Source organism: Pan paniscus, chromosome 11, assembly GCF_029289425.2.
Source record: "Pan paniscus chromosome 11, NHGRI_mPanPan1-v2.0_pri, whole genome shotgun sequence".
NCBI classification, from domain to species: Eukaryota; Metazoa; Chordata; class Mammalia; order Primates; family Hominidae; genus Pan; species Pan paniscus.
The window spans coordinates 103,812,945-103,827,485 of NC_073260.2; the positions used below are offsets into that span (position 1 = coordinate 103,812,945).

At 37.7% G+C, this 14,541-nt stretch overlaps 1 protein-coding gene across 6 annotated transcripts in view; it reads right to left on the reverse strand.

Moving 5' to 3' along the window:
- The window catches only part of FOCAD (focadhesin), a 325,099-nt gene that overhangs the window by 261,107 nt on the left and 49,451 nt on the right, over positions 1 to 14,541 (reverse strand). For 4 of the 6 annotated variants that reach the window (XM_034967226.3, XM_063594465.1, XM_063594462.1 and 1 more), the window contains one exon: positions 4,350 to 4,454. The exons of the other annotated variants lie outside the window; for them this stretch is intronic. In XM_034967226.3, the coding sequence (XP_034823117.1) occupies positions 4,350 to 4,454 (105 nt within the window). The remainder of the gene's footprint in view (positions 1 to 4,349; positions 4,455 to 14,541) is intronic. 6 annotated transcript variants of the gene reach the window in all.

Genomic DNA, 14,541 nt, shown 5'->3' on the forward strand with positions numbered 1-14,541 from the left:
TTAAAAAAATACCAACACCTAAGACCAACCCTTCAGTCATTCTGGGTAAAGCCCAGTCATCCATATATTTTAAAGCTCCTAAGAGGGCTCTAATGTGCAGACAGAGTTGAGACTCATGGGTCTAGAGTTTTATACTTGGCATATGCTCCTTAGCTAATCACAGTAGCCAAATGTACTGCACTATGCTTCCAGTTACAAAGGTAACTGAGAGTTGCAGCCTTATTTAAATATCTATGCCTAATCTTGTTTAAGCCACAAAGCTAAAGAAAAGACTGCTTAGAAAGGAGGGTCCAGTTAAGCAATATGAGCTGTATTAACTACATATGATTCTAATCCAGTGTTTCTCAAAGCCTGGCCAGTAAACCACTTCCATTCAAATCCCGTGTTAAAAATGCAGAAGTCTGGGCCATGCTCCAAACATTAAAAACTCCAAAGATGAGCTCCTTATGCACAGTAAACAAGTGTCAGTTTCTAAGAGGATGTTCAAGGTTCTCTTCCCCTCCTCCTCCCACAACCACCCACCCACCGTCTGACCATGAAGAACACTAACATGTGTTGGGGCCATGGAATTTTTTCATTGAACAAACCCATGATCTCTTACATTTTCTCTCTAGCATCCAAAGTTGGCTTGCTCTCTTTGGAGTGCTTTTCCTTTACAGTCACTGTTTGCTTCTGCTCTTGGCGTCTCTATTGTCCGTGACTGACACATGTAAGACAAACTTGGTGCCTTGGTACTTAGGAAGATACAGACTTCTTGCCACCCAAATAGACAGAGAAAAGGAGGCATAGGTAAGCCACCCAAGATCCCCTCTAGTCTACCTCAAAGGGGACCTTGAAGCTCACGTATGGTACCATCAAGCTCCCAGATACTGAAGCAATAGTTCTCATGTGTAATCCACAAATGACATATTTCCATATCACTGAGCAAATGGGTAACATGCTGATTTCTGAGCCTCACACAAAACCCACTGAATGAATAAGAATCTCTGGCAAGCGGGATTCAGAAGCTGTACTTTTAACACGCTGCCCCAGTGGTTCTTATGCAAGACAAGTTTGAGAACCACTAACTAAGCTCTAGGTACAATAAAAAGAATACCATCTCTAGAGCTCCTTCATAAAATTCAGAGGGGCTAAGGGAAACCACCGCCTAACATTCTTGGTTCTCATATCTCTTGTTTTCTGTCCACTCCCATACTGGTACAACTTATTTGGTTCAGCACAGACCATTTAAGATGACCAAGTATTCTGTTGCACTGTGATTCAAATTAATCAGCTATTAGAAGAAAAAGAAGCAAGAAATACTTAAGCCCCAGCTGAATACTGGCACAGTGCTTAATACCATAAAAACACAGATTAGCTGCATGCTCAGAAAGCTTACACTTATTTGCCATACTCCTTCTATTTTAAATTAATCCTACAGAATAACCAGAAAACACCTCTCAGTGGAGTTCTAAGTTTCTCATATCCCTTTTATGCTTTCATACACAGCTCATCAGTTGCCTCTCTAAGGCTGGATGATATTGCTAACCAACATGTGGCAAAGAAGGCTCTAAAACAGCATGACAATTTTATGCTTGACTCAGGTAATCATAGCTCTCTTGAGGGGAATATGCTCTTCAGGCTCACCTCTCCTCTGTTTCTGCCATCCACAATCCCCCTTGGAGGAACTTAAGGCTCTTATACACTCAGTTACTCTCTACTGATTTATAGTGCCAAACGGCCATTCACATAAGGGCTCTCCATAAACATTACCAGATTATGCCAACTCAGGTGATTGATTCCGGACCTCTTAATGTGCCACGTATCTAAAGACAAGCCTATGTATCCAATTCTTCTCAGCTTCTCAAACTAGGCTTCCTATTCACACCTTGCACCAATTGCCTTTTGAAACAAGACTGAAGTTAAAAGAAACAACTATAGGAAAAAATGAATTAAAAGGTCAAACATTACAGATAATTAAAGGTCTAACAATTGCACACGGTGAAGACAATCAGGATTAAAATGAGACTAACCCAAATTCTCTGCATTACAGAAAACTTCTTTTTACCATCATCTAAACTGATGCTTCTTATACTTTAAGGTGCCTATAAATTACGTAGAAAAACTTTCTAAAATGCAGTTCTGACTCTGGCACTCTGAGATGGAGTCCAAGGTTCTACATTCTTCACAGGTTCACAGGTATGCCGATGCGGCGGTAGCTCTGCTACTCAACAGTGTGGTAGGGCAAAAGCAGCATCAGCATCACCTGGGAGCCTGTTAGACAAGAATCTTGAGCCCACACTAGACTAAGGAAAAAGATTCTGCACTTCAACAAGGTCCCCAAGTAATGAGGATGCACATTTTAGAGCAGCTGACACACCACTTAGTACTCACTGTGAATGACAATCACCTAGGACACTTTTAAAACCACTAGGCCTCATGGCAGAGATTCTGATTCATTTTATCTAGGGTATTTGATCGTTCCCATGTTTGTCTCTTTTTAAGCACACCTAGGTGGTTCTAATGAGCACCAATGTTGGGAAGCATTGAACTAAAAATACTTCCCTGAGAGGGGAGAAAATATGGAGTGACTGCTAATTGGTAAGGAATTTCTTTGGAGATGATGAAGATGTTCTAAAATTGATTATGGTGATGGTGGCATAACTTTGTGAATGGAGTAAAAGTCACTGAATCATACATTTTAAATGGGTCATTCATATGTGAATTATATCTCCATAAAACTGTTACATAAAAATTTCAATTAAAAACTTCAATAGCTTCCCTATTTAGAAATAAATAAGCCCATCTTAACAACAACTAAATTGAATTATTTTCTATCCTGAACTCTGGCCCAAGAGTTTGAATTTCTTTTTAAAAAGGAGGAAATGCAGATGTTTATTCAGAAATATTAAAATGTGCTCATTTACTCTGCAGGTTCAATTCTAGCCAAGGCAATGGATAAAGAATAAACCCTTACGTCACAAAGGACACCACTATGTTTAAAAAAAAAAAAAAAAAAAAAAAAAAAAAGCATATTTACCAATTTGGAAAGCTTTACTCTGCAGACCTCAAGTTTTCATAGTATTTTCAAATAAATAATTTTCTTTTTGCTTCCCTTATTTAAAAATAAATTAGTTAATTCATTGTACCACATTCTTCCAACTTGTATGTTTGAAGATATTCACAAAATATGTTAAGAAAAAATATAAAATGCAAATATGACCTTGTTTAAAAAAATGCCTTAAGAAACAATAATGTATTCATAAAAATAAGAGATCACAAATAGCACTAAAAATTACACGGAAGATCATGGTATATGAGATATACCACGACACAGACCATCCCATTTACAGTATATGAGATACTGTTTACTTATTATCAAAAAGAAAGCACTATAAATACAGGTAAGTAATAGACACCCCTCTGTATTTTGGAGAGAGACTCTCTCACACTTCTGATACCTGTGGTGTCAAATACTGAAGACTACAAGTGCTGTAAGATCAATTCAGTGGTGGCTCACAGCAAAAGTACCTGATTTCCTTTCCCTGTTTGATCACCATAGCCCATGTAAGCCATCTTCCCCACATGAATCAATGCCCTTCTTTATGGTTCCATGCTGTCATTCTTTTGAAGCAGACACATTCTGAATGCCTCACTGAACAGAGTTCCTAGGGCAACATACACTGATTACATGCATCTTCTGGGTCCTCTGCTAACTCAGAGCCCCTCTCTTAAGAGATGGCTTCCTGGGTCCTTCAAGGCAATAGGTAAGGTCACCTTCACAAGGAAGTATGATTCCCTCCCTTGACCACAACTCCCCCAGAAAATCCAATGCATTGTAGTATTATTGCTACTGTGTGTATTTTATTTTTTTAAAACAATTCTACCTTATTACATTCTACAGATGACAAAGAAAAGGCAAATCAACACTCCTAACTACTGACCTTGGCCTAAGTCACTTGGAAATAGCAGTCTTCTATTGCTTTTTATAGTAAGGCAGATTACCATCCTGCCTAACCTAAATCCCCTCCTGCTTTAAATATCTTTGTTCAATGAAGTCTTCCATTTCCATAATACTGTGAAGATGGTTACATATTCTAGAGTAAACAGAATAATCTGAGTTTTAGGTAAAAGATTTCAATTCCAAATTAGCAACCCTGAAACCCACATTGGTGATACTCATCTTGTCAACTCTATCTCAATCCTCTGAGTCTTTGAAACGCTAACTTCCTGAGAGGTCAACACCCACAATCACTGTGTGCATATCCTGCTGAATTAAATAACTAATTCTTACTGGATTATCATGTCACAGTTAATAATTTCATTAAAAATTCATATTTGTTTAAAAAAAAAACAGAAAAAAGGCTTACCTAATGGTATATATATTCTGAATATTCTTTTCCCCACCTTGTCCTTCCTTAAGAGCTTGCATTTGTAGTAAGTGCATAATGGCTTTTATCAAGCCATGTGTATTTCTGTAAAGAAATATAGCATGTTAAATGTTATAGATAAAAAGTGAATATTCTAATCAGGTGCTTAATCCTATCATTTTAAAATAATTTTAATACTTGCCACCCACATTAAACAGTAGCCACCCACAGGCACTCAACTCATTCTATAGTACAGCCCAAATCCATTCAACACATTTAAAGGAGAAGAAATGGAGCTAAAGAATCAAACCACCAACTTATCAATCATCTGCCTACACATTCTTGGGGGAAAATCAATCAGGAAAAAACAAACATTAGCCCACATAATCTCAAGCAGTGACCACATTGGTTGCCCACACCGAATGACCAAATATTTCATTTATAAATATTAGCAGACCATGAAAAATAACCAAATATATGAAATGGATCAGCCACTCTAAAAAGTGGGCCAGGGAAGCAATCAAAGCAAATAACCCCCATCGAAATAGAGCTAATAGAAAGGGAATAGCAATTTAAATTTTTTCCTTATTTTTGTAAGAGATAAGAGGATAAACATATCAGAAAGAAAAATAGGCTGCCTTTCTTAAATAAAGATCTCCCTGGAAAATAGAAAGAAAATCTTAGAAATAAAAAACTCACTATTTGTTAAATTTAAAAAGTAATTTTTTTTTTTTTAGATGGAGTTTCACTCTTGTTGCCCAGCCTGTAGTGCAATGGCACTATCTCGGCTCACTGCAACCTCCATCTCCTGGGTTCAACTGATTCTCCTGCCTCAACCTCCCAAGTAGCTGGGATTACAGGCATGTGCCACCACACCTGGCTAATTTTGTATTTTTAGTAGAGACAAGGTTTCACCATGTTGGTCAGGCTGGTCTCAAACTCCTGACCTTAGGTGACCCGCCTGCCTCAGCCTCCCAAAGTGCTGGGATTACAAGTGTGAGCCACTGTGCCCAGCCAAAAAGTAATTATTGTTTAATTATGCTTGTTAACATTTATTGAGCATTACCATAAGCTAAGCACTTTTCTAGGTTCTTGCATTATGTCATTTACTTCAGAACATAGTTGATTAGAAATCAATGTTAACTTTATTTTTGGGTTAGAACACTACTTGGACTTAATTAGGTATCATTTGTGGCATTTATGTGAGATGTTACTGAGTGTATTTTTTTATGGCATTTAAGGTTTTCCAAGTGACAAAAGGTTTGGCCACTTAGTAGACCTCCACAGTCCAATATAGTAACAGCCACATGTGGCTACTGAGCACTAGTAATATGGTTAGTCCAAATTCAGATGTCCTGTAAGTACAAAATACATGCTAGATTTAAAAGACTTTGGGACACAAAAAAAAGAATATTAAATACCATGTATAATTTTTTATATTGATTACATGTTGAAATAATATTTTTGATATATTGGGTTACATAAAATATATTATTAAAATTAATCTAATCTATTTCTGGTTTTTTAATGTGGCTACTGGAAAATTCTGAATTACATATGTGGCTTGCATTTGTGGCTAAGATTATATTTCTATTTCACAGCACTGCTGTAGACACTCAAATAGTTTAGTACCTAAATGGATTCTTTGGGGAGTATTGAGGTTTCTCTTGCAGCTGAAGCATTTTTCACAATCTACAGTGGTATGTTTTCTCTTCCATATGGATCCTCTTAGGACCATTCAGTATAACTCATGGATGAATCTTTCATGACATATGTCACATGTGTATAGTTTCTCTCCTGTGTGGATCCTCTGGTGAACACAGAGGTCCCAACACTTCATGAAGTCTTCTCCATAAAGATTCTCTCTCCTGTGTGTGTTCTCCAATGGATGTCAAATCGAGATTTGGCTTGCTCACATGCTACACATTGGTACTGTGTCAATTCTATGGTACTTTGGCCCACAAAATGGCCAGTGAATCTCATTGTAACTCAGTGAAAATTAAAATGGAAATCTTTTTGTAAACTAGAATGAAGTGTAATTGCCTCAAAAAAGTCTGACTGCATGGCATCTCCTTGAGGACCTCCTTGGGTAACCAAGGTATTGCCTTGTCTTCTTCCTTTGGAACTGTTCACATTCTTCTGAGAAACTTCTCTATTGACACTGAATTTCTAGACTCCTCTTATGCCAGAGCTTAGGAAAAAGATACCTCAACATCCAAACTTTTAAAATAAACTCCTTCTTTGCAATTCTTCACACCATTTACTTTTTCAGAATCAGAACTTTTTGTAACTGAGAACTCTGGACTATAAGGACTGGTGTCTCCCAGTATATCCTTCAGTTCTTCACAACTCTTCACAACACCTTCCTTTACAAAGACCTGGAGATCCATGCTGCTATAAAGACACATGCACACGTATGTTTATTGCGGCATTATTCACAATAGCAAAGACTTGGAACCAACCCAAATGTCCAACAATGATAGACTGGATTAAGAAAATGTGGCACATATACACCATGGAATACTATGCAGCCATAAAAAATGATGAGTTCATATCCTTTGTAGGGACATGGATGAAATTGGAAACCATCATTCTCAGTAAACTATCGCAAGAACAAAAAACCAAACACCGCATATTCTCACTCATAGGTGGGAATTGAACAATGAGATCACATGGACACAGGAAGGGGAATATCACACTCTGGGGACTGTGGTGGGGAGGGGGGAGGGGGGAGGGATAGCATTGGGAGATATACCTAATGCTAGATGACGAGTTAGTGGGTGCAGCGCACCAGCATGGCACATGTATACATATGTAACTAACCTGCACAATGTGCACATGTACCCTAAAACTTAAAGTATAATTTAAAAAAAAAAAAAAAGCAAATTAAAAAAAATAAATAAAATTAAAAAAAAAAAAAAAAAAGACCTGGAGATCCCTCAACATAACTGCTCTAGCACCAGTTTATCAAGAACCTATACCTAGGTATAAATGTCTGGACTAAGTCACAGGGTAGAGCTCACACAGCCTCCTCTGAAGTTCTATGGGATCTGACTCCTCCAAATATATGAATTTTGTAAGCTAACTTACCAGGTCTCAGGGATGCAGTCCTGCAGCTCTGACCCAGGCCTGTGCCTAGATGTTAAATGATACCATGAAATATACAATCTCATCATCACTAATTGGGTGAGCCATTCTGAGAATCCAGTATCTGACTAAAGCCTATCATAGGGAGTCTACTTTAGTCTGTCCTGGAGAAAGAGTCACTACATGTTTAGAAGCATTCTTATCTTCTAGCCTTCAATGTCTATACAACTGAAAATCAGCTTTCAAGTCATATTTAAGCTATTTATATACCACTGAAGAAAGGCCAGGCTTCACCTAGTAACCTCGTAAGACCGCACTCTGAGCCTAATGATTAGTTGAAATGACCAGTGTTGATGAATTTCTGACTGAATTTCTTCCAAAAAATACAAATTCATTAAATAATCCTTTTTTGCATGTGAAACTATATTGGTTTTCCTTAATTATTTATTTGTCATATGACTAGAGTTCTAGAGATAACAGATAACAGATCTATGGTTTTTATGGTGTCCTACCTTTTTATGAAAGCAGTGGAATCCAAGAGAAAAGAATAGACATCACATTTACTTTTAATTCCAAGGGATTCACAAAACCACCAATGCTGATAAATGAACTCCAATTTTTTAAACTTTAAGTTAGGTCTCACTTACTCTTATCTGTGGATCCAGATTTTATTGTGTAGATAACGGAGTCTATGCTGTATTTTCAGCAAGAGCGTAGCATGAGTAGTTTATAATTTTTGAAAGACGATGGCATCAATCAAATTACACATAGCGCCATTCAAATGGTTATACATTTCCCTTAAATTTAATTGAAACTATCCCCCTCAACCCACTTGAAATAGATATTATTTATATTAATAAATATTATGTTTAATAAATATTATGATTTACATATTTCAAATGGGTTGAGAGGGATACTTTCAGGTTAATATTTATTTAAACCCGTACTTCAATTTGAATTAACTAGGGAATCTTAGGCAAGTCACTTAATGCCTAGGGGTCTCAACATCCTCATCTTCATAATCAAAAATCATAATAACCCCATCTCTTACGTTGTTTTAAAAAATAAAGAATAGTATGTCAGTAAATTACATGCTTTTTCAAAAAGCTGGGATAATTCAAAACTTACACTATAACATAAAGATAATAATGTTCTTCCCTCTTTCAGATGACGCTGTGTAAGCACAGGCATCAGAGTTAATGAATGCTGAAGCCTGGAATTTGCCTAAAACTAACTACAAACTCACCCTAACTCCTAAAAATCTCTAGTATTTTCCATCTCTTAGCTCAAAATCTGCTTTTCTTGTTTTCAAGTCTTTGTTATTCTGGATCTGAGATCTACTCCTGCAAAATGAAAATTATTGTTGAATTCTGTATGATTTCATAAAGAGGTTACAGTAATTTGAATCATGCTAAAACTCAAAATAGTGAATTAGAAGAAAACATAACCACTGGAGAAGCAAAAGTCAAAGAAAATTTCACTGCACTTACATCTTCAAATTGAAAAAGCTTCCAAGTACTAAGCAAGATTTCTGAAATAAAATAATTGCTGACATTTCTCAAAGGATAAAAAAAATCCTATAACCTCTTAAATTTTATAAAACAAAAAAAATTTATAAAATAAAAACAACTAGGCTTGCATCATTTCTAATTTGGCATCAGCATTCTTGTCTACAAACAACAAAACTGAATGAAGCAATGCATGTGGAGTTGTAAGAGAAAGGCTTATAAAACTCAGTAAGTCCAAACACCTCCCCCAAAAAAGTGAGTAAAATATCAGAAAAGAAATATTTTCACACATAAAACTCTGAAAATTTTTCTTAAAGAGGTTCTCCAGTTAAATTAGAATGCATGATTGCACAGCCTTGTAACTATACTGAAAACACTGAATTACATACTTTGAAAGAGTGATTTTATAATATTTGAATTATATCCCAATAAGCTGTTTTTTTTTTTAAAGATAAAACAATTGAAGAGGCCAGGCACAGTGGCTCGTGCCTGTAACCCCAGCTACTCTGGTGGCTGGAAGCCAGAAGATCACTTGAGGTCACGAGTTTGAGACCAGCCTGAGCAATATAGAGAGATCCCGTTTCAAAAAAAAAAAAACCTTAAAAAATAAGCCAAGCATGATGGCACACACTTGTAGTCCTAGCTACTCAGGAGGCTGAGGCAGGAGGATCACTTGAGCCCAGGAGTTTGAGATTACAGTGAGCTATGATCTTACCACAGCACTCAAACCTAGATGACAGAAAGACATGTCTCAGGGAAGGAAAAGAGAAGGAAAAGAGGAGGGGAAGGGAGGGGAGGGGAGGGGAGGGGAGGGGAGGGGAGGCGGAAGGAAGGAAGGAAGGAAGGATTGATTGAAGAAATAAAAAGCAAGTAGACTACAAGTAACTTTGGTATGCATGAATATCAGAACATACAATTATTTTTCAAATGTGACTATAAAGATTAAAGCAATTGCTTTGAAAGAATTTATGGAGAAAAAATGTAAAAAATAACAAAAAGAAAAATCTGTAACTAAAATTCCAGATAGTTTCAGCAAAGTTGGTAGAGAAAGTTTTTAGCAGAGTGAAAACAAAGTTAAGAGAGAGTCTAAGATAAAATGTTTACAGCATACATGCCCACAAAACAAGAAAAGCAACAAAATAAAGCAGATCATAAAATAGCAAAATGAGCAGAGAATAGAGATACACAAATCACAGAAGAATAAGATTCATAATACTCAGTGTTAAAGAGTAGGTGGGGGAAATAAGCACTTTCATGTTGATATGTTGGTTCAGCCTTTGTGCAGAGCAAATTGACAGTATCTATGAAAATTTTATACCCCTTTTCCCATAAATTCTGCTTATATGACCCCATCCTATAGACATACCCTTATCTATACTCAAAAGAAGATATTCCTATAATCCCAGCACTTTGGGAGGCCTAAGGTGGGTGAATCGCTTGAGCCCAGGAATTTGAGACCATATTGGGCAAAACCCCATCTCTACAAAAAATACAAAAATTGGCCAAGTGTGGTGGCATGAGCCTGTAGTCCCAGCTACTTGGGGGACCGAGGTGGGAGGATCACTTGAGCCCAGGAGGTTGGGGCTGCAGTGAGCCATGATCACGCCACTGCACTCCAGCCTGGGTGACAAAGTGAGATCACCTCAAAAAAGAAAAAAAAAGACAATATTATACTGTATGTGTTATCTTTTAAAGAGGAAGAGAAAAAAACACATGTCTGTTCCTCATTAGGAAAATGACTAAAATGTGACTCCTCTTAAACAGAATACTCTACAGCTGTTAATAAGGTTGCAAACAGATTTATGCATGTGACATGGAAAAATTACCATCACATATTATGTGGAAAAATGCAAGTTTAAAAACAAAATACATTTGAACGGAATATTCAATTCTAAAACACTTGGCATATGTGCATATAAATGTTTTTTATAGGTCTAGGAATGGGATTTCAATGTCACTGGGGTTAGTTGGTTCCTAATTCCATGTACCTGGATCTGACTTCAGATTACCCTGGTTTTCTCTATATCCTAGCAGAAACCAAGACCAAGATTTGAAGGAACCTTTAAGACTCCCTATTAGCCCTGAGTCCTTCCAGTCCTGCCATTTCCTACTTTTCACCAGGGCTCAATAACAAAAGTGAATTTTAAGAAAAGAAAAAAAAGATGACAAAAAGTAGTTTCACCACTGACTTCCATTACCTACAATTTCCACTGTTTGCACAACTTTTATTTTGTATTAGTTAAAAAATATTTATAATCTCAAAGTGCGAAAAAGACTTTTTTTGTTTGTTTGTTTGTTTTTTGAGATAGGGTCTTGCTCTGTCACCCAGGCTGGAGCACAGTGGTGCAATCATAGCTCACTATAGCTCACTGCAGCCTCGACCTCTTGGGCTCAAGTGATGCTCGAACCTAAGCCTCCCAAGTATCTGGAGCTATAGGTGTGCATCACCATACCTGGCTAATTTTTTATTTTTTTTAAAGACAGAGTCTCACTATGTTGCCTAGGCTGGTCTCAAACTCCTGGCCTCAAGCAATCCTTCTGCCTTGACCTCTCAAAATGCTAGGATTACAGGCATGAGCCACTGTGCCTGGCCCAGTGAGGAAGGACTTCCTGAACACAAATGAAAAATTCATGTCCTTTTTAGGGACATGGATGAAATTGGAAATCATCATTCTCAGTAAACTATCGCAAGGACAAAAAACCAAACACCGCATGTTCTCACTCATAGATGGGAATTGAACAATGAGGACACATGGACACAGGAAGGGTAACATCACAATCTGGGGACTGTTGTGGGATGGAGGGAGTGGGGAGGGATAGCATTAGGAGATATACCTAATACTAAAAGACGAGTTAATGGGTGCAGCACACCAGCATGGCACATGTATACATATGTAACTAACCTGCACATTGTGCCCATGTACCCTAAAACTTAAAGTATAATAATAATAAAAAAAAAGAAAAATTAAACCTGATCTCCTGGATAGACAGTATGAGGAGAAATTGAAATAAACAATGAAATAACCACGGTGTCTTCTGCTTAGGACCTGTATTCAGTCACAGTTTAGCACAGACACAAAAACATATCATTTAATTTGAAAAAGCAGATTTCTGAGGAACATTTTTAGGGACTGGAATTAGACTTTAGATAAGCAGACTGTATGAGTTTGAGGTACACAGGTACCCGGAAGAGTTAATTAACAAATCAAGGTAAAGACTTTAATCAGGGCAAAAAAGAGCTGATTAGATATTATGCCTAACTTATTCATAGTATAATGTGTTCAGGGGATATCAACAAAAAAAGGCATATCCAGCTGCCTACTAGACATTTCCACTTCAGCATCTGAATTGTGCCTCATATTCAACACATCCAAAATTGAACCCATGCTCTCCCCCCGACACACCTGGTCTTCTAATGTTCCCTATCTAAATGTAGAGAAAGCCAGAAATCAAGGAGTCACCTTTGACATATCCCTTTCAGTCATCTACATATTCAATACACCACGAATGCTTCATCCCTTAAATATCTCACAAATCCCTCTACTTCCCCCATCTCTACTGCAAGCAACCATCACCTCTCACTCGACTACAGCAACAGCCACCTAATCTCTGTGTATCCCATCTAGGTGCCTACCCCAAACCCAATACTTTCCATTTTAATCTTCATACTGCATTCCAAATGGCCTTTTGTGGAATCACTAACACCCGCTAGATAAAACACTTCAGTACATTCCTTCTCCACCCAGGATAAAGACCCAAATCATCAAGATTGTCAATCATGCGCTGCACTGTCTGAATCCCACCTACCTTTCCAGCTTCATTTCATACCACTCTCCCCTCACTCTTAGCATTCTTTCAGGCCATCTTAACAGCCAATCTCCTTCCCACAGCAGGAACTTGGCACATACTATTTCCTGTAACTGGAAAGTTTTACCAACTCCTGTTTGCCTAGACAACTTTTATTTACTCCTTCGTCTCATCTTAGGTGTCACTTCCTCAGGAAAGCCTGTTTTTATCACCATGACTAAGTCAAATCTTCATCTTAAAGGCATTCCCAACACAGTATACTTTGAATGTAGTTTCTATAACTAGGCAATTATGGCAATCTCTCCATTGAAACCAAAAGCATCATGAGTGCAATAACTACGCCTGCATTCCTCACCACGGTATCACAGCACCTAGCACAGAAATACAAGAGATAATAAATATACTCAGGAGAGCATTAGGGAAAAGAGTTAATGCATGCTGGGCTTAATACCTAGGTGATGGGTTGATAGGTGCAGCAAACCACCAGGGCACATGTTTACCTATGTAACACACCTGCACATCTTGCACATGTATCCCAGAACTTTAAAAAAATAAAATAATAAATAAATATACTCAATAAATATGTTTAATTGGCCAGGTATAGTGGCTCACACCTGTAATCCCAGGACTTTGGGAGGCTGAGGCGGGCAGATCACCTGAGGTTGGGAGTTCGAGACCAGCCTGACCAACATGGAGAAACCCTGTCTCTACTAAAAATACAAAATTAGCCGGAGGTGGTGGCACATGTCTGTAGTCCCGGCAACTTGGGAGGCTGAGGCAGGAGAATCGCTTGAACCCGGGAGGCAGAGGTTGTGGTGAGCTAAGATCACACCAATGCACTCCAGCCTGGGCAACAAGAACGAAACTCTGTCTCAAAAAAATACATATATATATATGTTTAATTAATAGATGGATGGATGGATACAGCTCAGGTACTATCTTGCTTGGCTCCCAAGGTAACCTCTGAAGGTATTTCTAGTTCTATATTTACATAACTTTATAGATGCACACTGAAATTCATGTATCTGATCTCTAATATCAAAATTCATTATTTAGTTTTTTACAAAATAATATGAATGCTATTACTGGTTGTGTTTCTAAAAGGCCTTTCATTTAAGGGATCACACATTTAGCAAATAGGATAACTGTAAATACTGGGAAGATGAAATTCATGTAATATCCTTATATTATCAAGCAATGAATTCTATTGGGAAATGAAGTACTTTGTTGTTGTTGTTGTTGTTGTTGTTGTTGTTGTTGTTGTTGTTTTGGAGACAAAGTCTCGCTGTGTCACCCAGGCTGGAGTGCAGTGGCACGATCTTGGCTCACTGCAACCTCCACCTCCTGGGTTCAAGAGATTCTCCTGCCTCAGCCTCCCGAGTAGGAGGGATTACAGGCACGCACCACAGGCCCAACTAATTTTTTTTGTATTTTTAGTAGAGATGGGGTTTTGCCATGTTGGCCAGGCTGGTCTTAAACTCCTGACCTCAGGTGATCTGCCCGCCTCAGCCTCCCAAAGTGCTGGGATTACAATTACAGGCATGAGCCACTGCTCTCAGCCAGAAATGAAAGTAGTTTTTTTGTTGTTATGGGTTTTTTTTCATTTAACTTATCTTATTCTACATTCCTACAACATTAAAACCAACTTAACATTCCTGATGGAATAAGAAAAGTAAGAGAGAAATATTCAGATGTACGCAGAGATTTAACTGCTATGAGGATTGCCCATGACATAGCTAAATCTACCACCCTGTAAATTAATTCCTAAGAGAGTCTTAGGAATATTAGAT